Raw genomic sequence first — 9268 nt, 5'->3', positions numbered from 1 at the left:
TCAACGGTTGCAATTATCACTGGTAGTATCAAAACTAGTTTCAAAATCAAATACACCAATTGATATACAACATTCTTTTTTGTCTCAATTAACTCCTCTGCAAGGCCCACGATTCCTTTAAGTTGTAAAAATCCATTATCAAAGCGCACGTCTAGTATATAAGTCTCAACTTGATTATCAAGTACCATAAGTTCCACATTAGAAAATTCTGATGGGTAAAATTGAGCAAGACGAATCAACTTATCCTTATTAAAAGTAGAGAATGAATCACATGGATTTCAAACATGCCACAAAAAAGTAACTCGGTGTTTCTCTCTATAAAATGATCGTTAAGCTCTTGAAATTGTAAATCTAATACCGTACAAAATAATTTAACACAATAATTGGTGATTTGTTTAGCATTACGTCATGGTCGCCCTCAAACTACATACATGTCATCCATAATCGGTATAATAATATCATGTCTTTCACGAAAAGAGAAAAATTCATTGAGTAAATATTCCCATCTAATATCTCTCATCGTTTGTAACTGTTGCTTAGATACTTTAACCAATATCAAAGCATTTACAATATTTTGATTTTTTCTCTGTAGTGCTTGTGACAATTCATTTGAAATTTCCAAAACAGTTTTCATTAAGTGCATGATGAATACAAAGTCAAAAGATTGAATCGAATCTAATAAGGCACTTGCTTCACCTCTTTACTCAGAATTTGTGTCATCATTTTCAACAGTTAGAAGCACGTCAACAACAGAAGAAAACATAGAAATTAAGCTCATCAAAGTATCATAATGTGAGTCCTAACGTGTATCACTAGCTCGTTGGATGCTAGTTTCTTGATTCAAACTACGTTCACTTGAAATTTCACCATTATCCAATGTTTGAATAATCTATACATTGTATAATCTATACTTAATGAAATAGAAGATTATAATCTATACATTGTATAGTAATATCCATAACCAACTTTACAATGATTACAAGTCTATCAACAAATATCAGACCTTGAACTCAACCAAGTCATATCCTAAGTAATTAAACATGGCCTATGAATTTTATTTTATATTTTTTTTGCAATTTCCTTTCATAACTAAGTATCAGAAAGTTTAATGAGAATTTTCGATTGTTATTACCTAGCACCTCAGAACACAAAAGTGTACAAAAAAAAAAAAAAATTCGTAAACGCATATCTCCACAAATACAAAACTTTGCCTCAACGACCCCTTTACATCACTTGGAAAAAATAAAAATAAATAATGTATGTTAGAGAAACTATGTCCAACGTGGTTTAACATTAGAAAAGTCATTATTGTCTTTCCTTACAAAACTCAATAAAGACCCGTTTATATCTTCCACTCTCTGATGTACCAAAGGAAGGATAAGCTTTTACAGACCAACTTCTCTCTCTCTCTCTCTATCTCACAGTGAGATAATGGTGGAAAATGATAGAGTTGCAGATGGAGAAGAACAACAAGAAGATCATATATTCCAAAACTACCCTTGTGCAGTCTATTTTGTCCAAAGCCCATCGACAATGTCTCATGCCAATAGCACAGATTGCAGGAACAATATTGATTCAGCTTGCTTATCTCCATTTATCATCACCAATCAAACCAACACAACAACCAATCATCAATTAGATCATCATGTTTCTCCATTCATGCTCACTCGATATTCCTCTTCTCGTGCCTCTAACAACTCCAATTCTTTTCTCCATCACCACAAGAAAAACATCTCTTATGATGATTTTCAAAGTCATGGTACCACTAACATAGATGATCAAAACCGTCTGATCTGTGGTAAGAATCATCATGAAGATGATGATGGTGATGGTGATGATGATGATGATGATGATGATGATGATGATGATGAAGATGAGGAACATAGAAGAAAAGGGTGTTGGAGATTTTTTTCTTTTAGTACATCTTCTTCTTATGCTTGGATTTCTCTTCAGATCAGTTGGAGACTTATGGTGAGCTTTGCAGCTGCTTTGCTTGTGTTCTTCTTAGCCACCAAGCCTCCTTCACCCAATTTTTCTCTCCAGGTTCCTCTCTCTCTCTCTCTCTCTCAAACACTATTTTGGGCAAAAATCATTTTGATTGGTAATATTTTGGCCTATTGATTTCAATTTAGACATTTTAGAAATACCTCTCTGTTAAATTGGCAATATTAGGCTTACCCCTTGAATTTTTCAAGATAGTTTTACCCCTTTCTCTTGATGATTTAACGGTGAAATTGTGATTTTTCTTTTCCAAAATACCCTTTAAATACTTAAATTACTAAATCAAAATTTCATGCTAAAAAGCAATGTCCACTTACCATCAAGGGGGTAAATCTAATCTTGCATTTTGCAAGGGGTAAATCTAATATCACTAATTTAATAAGGGGTGTGTTTATAAAATACTCTTTCACTTACCTTACAATTTAAAATTTAAAGCTCAATAAAGCTGGCCTGCCGGCTCGGCTAGGGCACAAAATTGGACTTGACAGGATATCCAAAACCCAATTTAGTGGGTTTGGATCTTTGGAGTAGATCGGAATAAAAAACAGGCTCAGATTTGGGTCGAATACAGATTCCACTGAAACATATATTCTTATGAAATTATGAAAGATTACAGTAGTGAAATAAGAATGTTATTATGAATTATAAACTTCCTAAGAAGTAAAATTGATTTAGAAGAAAAAAAAAAATGCTCCCTAAGTATACAATTTGATCCAACTTAAGTTAGATTAGTATTTTATATTAGTTAATAGGATTTGAGTGGGAGATATACTAAGATTCAATCCAAGTATGACTCATTTTATGCTCTGGGCTCAAAATTGTTCTAGTATTTATGAGTTTGTTGTGGAAAAATGAAATAGCAAAGATAACATAATTGTACAAAATACAAGGATTTACGTGATTTGGATTTGTTTAAACTCAGAAGAATTGTCAAAGTATTTTGTATGAATGTGGGCCAAACAACCCTTAGTAAAATTTCAAATCTTACTAAGTTAGTCGCGTTAGCTTGATTCTTAAAGTAAGGGTTGATTGGTAACAAACTTGATAAAGTAAGGGAGTTTTTGTAAAAATAGAATATTTGTATCTTATAGAGTCCAACAAAGTGGGGACTGGGGAGCAGATCCTGAGCTTCCTCAGAATAGCACGTTGAGTTGATAAGACAGTAAAATCACTTTCTCTCAAATTTTCAAGTTTTTAACTGTCTATTTTTTAAACCTTTGATCAGGTAAAAAAATATTTAAATATTTTAATTTGTTTTTTTCTAAATTTGATCTAGGTTACAAACTCTAGATGGTTGAGGTGTTTTTTTTTTTTTTCCTCAACAATGCAAATTCAGATAAATTGGATTGTTTCAAATTGATATTGATTGGATCTATATTCAATTCGGACCTGATCAAATGTGTCATTTTAAGTTTAATCCGATATGATATGATAAGCATTCTTCTGGAACCAATTTAATTCTGAAAAATCAATCATTTTGGCTAATGTAGCAGTCCATGTATCGGTACAAAAAAGTTTTAGAATTTTTACCATTGAGGGCCTATAAAATATACCTCACTATTAAAAAAAAAAAAAAATTTTGATCTCAGATACAATGTTGCAGATGAGAGGGATTCCCCAATTTTTGCTTGGAGAGGGTGTAGATGAATCAGGTGTCACAACTAAGTTTCTCACCTGCAACTGTTCCTTAGATCTAAATGTTGACAACAAGTCTAAGCTTTTTGGACTTCACATTCATTCTTCGACGATCCAATTGTCCTTTGGTCCTCTTGTTTTCGCAACTTCACAGGTACATATATATATTTTCTCTCATCCTTCTTATTTGTCGACAATGGTTTATGCCAAAGATTTGGTTTTGCTATTATTAGATTATAGAGGTATATTGAATAAATGTACATAAGATAGCCCAACAATTATTCAGGTTCTCTAACAGCCCCGGATACCATAATTCCAAAATATATATATATATATATATATATATATATATATATCTATCGCATTAGTAGAACTGTAAGTTCGGATACCATGTATGGGAAATAACTTTTATTAAATTAGTTGATTACTACACGAGCCATGATAGGCCAGTTAATTCAATACACCTATGATCTAATATTAATGTAGATCATGATTTTCTTACCCCATGGTAGAGTTCCTTCTCGTTTGGGCTGACTGTGGCCAAGGAGCAATTTAAACACCAAATCAATGGTTTGTGGTCATGTGTTCAATCCTCTAAGCTACAAACCCCACTAGATCTCCCATAGAAATGTGGCTATTTAAATGCCGTAACACATGACAGGGTGTTGGATGGTGTGTGCTGTCTTAGGTAGATTAGTCTCACTAAAAGGTGGGGATACTCCCTGAGTTTTGGGGGGGTTAAATTTATTGTCAATGTACATCGAATTTAACTAAATTCGACGGATCTTGATGTCGAATTTATCACTTTTTTTTTTCTAGACCGTCTTATTAGATCTCGTCCCAAGAGAGTAGGACGAGATCCAGTAGAGGTAGAATGAGATGAGATCAAGACTTGGCTCATCCTAGCTTGATTTGTCTAAGCAACATTGGGATCAACAAGATATGTGTGACTTCCCAATATTGAACTCAACCACACCTCAACTCACCCAAAATCCTGTTTGGATCGGCCAAATTTTGTAAAACTAGGCTGAAAAAAAATTATTTTTTAAATATAATTAGTTTATATTAATAAATCAGTTTTAATCCATTTGGTAGGATCTACACATGCCCAATCAATACTAGCATTTGAATTTTTTTAAACCATTGTTTTACCATTTATGACAATTATTTTAACTGATTATAATTTATTTATTATTTTCAAAAGCAAGGGTTTTAAATTTGATTGAAAAAATAGTTTTAACTTCCTTGAATATATAAAGAACGCTGATCTTGTTATCAAAAAATAAAAATAAATGGTTGGTGAAGAAATAAATTGTAACTAAGAAGTCGAAAAAGTTTGATTTGAAGAGAGTTATTTCAAAAACATGTAAATAATACATGGTTTAGGGTTTGAATGGTACTCATCTTTTACCAGGATTTTAATTTTAGATATTCTTTAAGCATTTTCAACGCATACTATAGATCACACCTTTATAAGGTAATACCATTATGACCGGGTCAAAATGGTATCTCCAACCCAAACTTTATATGGATGTAACGTATCCTCGTAGATCATTCTTTTTTCTTTTTTTAATATTGTTTAACTTTACCAACTTATCAAGCATGATGTGAAAAAAACTCGTATTTGACGGTCCAAGACTATCGAATTTCATAAAATTTGACAGACCATGATGACAAATTTTTTCATTGTCGAATTTTTTCTTCCGACGAATTAAAACCGTCAAATTAATAAAGGGTGTGAGAAATTTGACGGTTTTAGGCTGTCAAATCTAAGGAACATCACAAATTACAACGGCTCTAAGCTGTCAAATTTTGATTTTTAAAATTCACGGGCCTTGACGCATCGAATGTTCTTGTAGAATTTTCCAATTTTCACTTTAGGGAAGTTGGTATCTTTTTATGAAAATGAAAAATTACAACTTTTGAGTTATGAAAATTTCCCTTTTTCTTATATAAAATTTTTCCTTGCTTGCCTGTGGCACAAAAAATTAAAAATAAAATAATCTCTTCTTTCAAAATGAGAAAGACAAATCATCTTTTAGATGTTCTTTCAACTCTTAATAAATTTTGAAAAGTTAATTAGGGTTTTTTTTATTGTAAGGAACTTGTATTTCATTGAAATACAAATTCAATGGTAAAATGAATTTGACAGTTAAATTGCAACATTAGAAATCTCAAAAAGAGAGTTGGTTTTTAGCATAGTGTTAAAACTCATCAATTCGACTTGAAACACAACCAAGTTTAGTTGACTCAATAGAGTTTAAGTAGATTTGACCCAAATTAAATTTGGTAAAACCGACTCATTTAGTTCGATTGAGTCACCACAAAAATATGGATCAACTTGACCAAGTAGTTCTGCTATGTATAATATTTATGTAGAGAACAAAATTATTATTTTTATTTATTTTAAATATTTATAAATTTAGTGTATTTTAGATGACTCATCAATTGTTGACTTGACTCGATGGACATCCGAGTCTAGTGTGTTAAAATTATGATTTTTTTTGTTTGGGGAGTAATAGTGAGAGAATTGCATTAGGAGATGAGAAAATCTTCTTCATAAGTGGTGGGATGGGAATCCATTTTATCCTCCTAGGGTGAAAATTGATCAATTCTAAGGAAAACTTTATTTTCCAAAGAAAAACATTTTTCCACTTAAATTCCATGTAAATCAAATACGTCCTTAATCAAAATACCATAATTGGGCCTATTTGCAAGCCAGACCGGCCCACCCATTGCATCTATTTCCCAAGCCCAGACCCAGCCCTAGATATTAAAATGTCTAATTTGAGCTGGCATGATAATTAAATGGGCCGAGTTGCAGCAAACCTAGTACATGACGGGCCGGGCCAGGCCTATGAATTATGATGGATATTGTTCCTAATTTCCTATTTGTTTGTCTAAAATAATATTCTGAATTTCCATTTTAACCTTTTAGGGTCCAAAATTATATGCTGAGAGCTACCATTCAACAGACTTCCAACTGTATGTGGGTACAAGTAACAAAGCGATGTACGGAGCGGGTCGGAGCATGCAAGACATGCTAGAATCTGGAAAAGGACTACCATTGATGATCCGTTTAGGGTTGAGGTCGAACTTTCGAGTTTTGTTGAACCTTATCAAGCCTAGGTTCCATCACCATGCCGAGTGTATGTTAGTCGTGCACCGTAAGTATGATAAGAGACACCACACCCAAGCGTATGATAGCAGCTGCAGAATTATTTCTACTTCTTAAATAGTGTTATTTTGATCATTTTTTGATGCATATATACTTAGTATATGAACTCTCTTTTAAGAGAAGAAGAAGAAAACCTATATATTGAATAGGTTATTGATGTTTTCTTTCAATTTCAAGTGAACAAGGGATTAGATTGTAATTTTGAGTGATTGGAAGTCCTTTTTGAAATATTGAGAAATATTATAGACTTGTTTGTTGGAATAAAAGAAAAATGAAGAAAATTATATTGTCTTGGGCTCTTGGCTCTATAATTGTCCAAATTTTTTTTTAAGGTTTTTAAGAAAATAACCATTTTATTCTCTTAAAATATCCTTAGTTGTTTTTTTTTATCAACGGAAAATATATGAATATTTTGGTATTTATATAGTAAAATTTTTATAAAAATAAATAATTTGAAAGATTTTTTTTTAAATAGTTAAAACATTTATTGCATAAGTATTTCTATAATAATAAATTTTGTTTGCAAAAAAATATTTAATATCTAAAGATTAATTTAGTTTTACTTAAATGATCAAATATTAAATGCAAATCAAGAATAATTTTGAGAAAATGGAGCATTAGATGATACATATATATACACTAACGTCCAAAATCCCATGGAGACTTTAGCATCATCTACAACTTATTTTTCTTCAAATAATTTATTTATTTATTTTTGGCTAGGCAAGAAAGATGGTTAGTATTCAATGTGAAGGTGGGTCCAAAGAGATTTGAACCTATGTGGTGGGATCAACTCTCAACACACCTTTACCAACTTAATTAAGTTGGCACTTCAACATATCCTTTATTGTTTAGGTCTCCTTTGACATAGCTACCTGAATCTACTATCAGATTTTACTGTAAGAAGTTGTTGTCAGAATCTACTGTCAGAAGATGAAATACTAAAAAGCTTGTTTGATAAAGCTTTGTAAAAGTGTTGTACTGTTTACCAGAATCTGATAATTATTGTTTGATACAACTTCTGAAATCTGTTGTATTAGGGTAAACTGACTAGAATACCTTTAAGGTTGATAGTGTACCCAGATTGCATAAAAATTTATCAGAATACCATTATAAATATAATAAATTTATATTAAAAATTTATAAAAAATTATTTTAATTTTAAAAAGTTTATAATTCTATAGAAATTTCGACAGCCTCTCTTCTTAAAAATGGACATATGAAATTTTCTTGATAAACAAAATACCTGTATAATACACAATCCAACATAATGCACCTAAAATGCATAAAAAATCATCAGAATACCCTTATAAATATATTACAAAAATAAACATCAAGTAGATATTTAAATGATCAACACTATTTGATCAACAAGGGGTAGACCAAGAGATTCATGAATAGTGGTAATAGAACATAAACGAAATACAGTGGTAAATATAGATATTTGCATTGTATTTGGGTTGCAACCAAACAACTCAAATACATAACTTGCACTATATTTCAGTTGGAAGAAAATGAGGACTGACTTTGATTTCTCTATGGATGACAAATTGATATAATTAGATGCAGAGAGAGTTATTTCTGAAGGAAACCCACATGAGTTTATGAGGTAATCTACAGTGATTGATGATGGGTTTTTAGATTTAGAGATGTTTGAGAAGGATTTGAGATGTGGGTTTTGACATTGATGAAGAACAACAACAACACATACATTATTAACATGTATTGTTGTTTGTTCTCTAATTCTGATGTGGTGTTGTAGATTTCTGTGATGAAAACGAAACATTAAAACAAAAACAAATTATGAAAATTCTAATAGGACTTACGTATTTGGAGGAAATCAAGACTCTTAAGAGCCATACAAGGTAAATCCCATTCTCTAATCTATAATAACTGTTTTAGAGCTTGGAAAGCAAGTTCAAGCCTTTCCCTAAACCAAAAACCCCAAACGAAAACAGTATTCGATATACCAAAAAATTGAAATGAAAACAATATTCGATGAAGAGAAAGCGAGAGAGAGAGAGAGAGAGAGAGAGAAACTTATAAGAGTTGATGAGAGCGGTGCAGAGGTTGAACTCCTACTATACGTAGATCTGTGCGAGGCTTTGTCGAAAGAGATGTGCAAGAGAGAAGGATCAGTGCGAGAGAGGAATCTATGCGAGAGAGAGAGAACAAACAGAGAAGAGAAGTAGAGAGAGATCTGTGAGGTTCTGTTGATGGAGAGAATAAAGACGAGGGGCAAGGGCAAAACGGTCATTTCAAACGAATCATTTTTCAGTGTTTAGCTTCTCCCGTAAACGCGAAAAAGTGGGTTTGAACTGCTTCTTGTATTTGCGTTTAAAAACGCAGTTTTTTGAAGCGACTTTTTTTTTATCAAACGATAATTACGGACCAAAACGCAGAATTTCAGCGCAAACGCACTAACATCCGCATTTTAAAGTTGAATCAAACACC

At 31.9% G+C, this 9268-nt stretch overlaps 1 protein-coding gene across 1 annotated transcript; it reads left to right on the top strand.

Annotated features, from left to right (window-relative positions):
* Positions 1-1277: 1277 nt before the first annotated feature.
* On the top strand, positions 1278-7059 carry LOC147386661 (delta-latroinsectotoxin-Lt1a protein). The gene is made up of 3 exons (XM_086423482.1): positions 1278-2043; positions 3605-3790; positions 6575-7059. Exons 1-3 carry the CDS (start codon positions 1432-1434, stop codon positions 6869-6871), a joined length of 1095 nt encoding a protein of 364 aa, XP_086279608.1. The 5' UTR covers positions 1278-1431; the 3' UTR covers positions 6872-7059.
* The last annotated feature ends 2209 nt before the right edge of the window (positions 7060-9268 follow it).

This window comes from Akebia trifoliata, chromosome 14 (assembly GCF_017979445.1).
Source record: "Akebia trifoliata isolate Shusen 1 chromosome 14, ASM1797944v1, whole genome shotgun sequence".
In the NCBI taxonomy this organism is placed as follows: domain Eukaryota; kingdom Viridiplantae; phylum Streptophyta; class Magnoliopsida; order Ranunculales; family Lardizabalaceae; genus Akebia; species Akebia trifoliata.
This window is presented reverse-complemented; position numbering and strand designations above follow the sequence as displayed.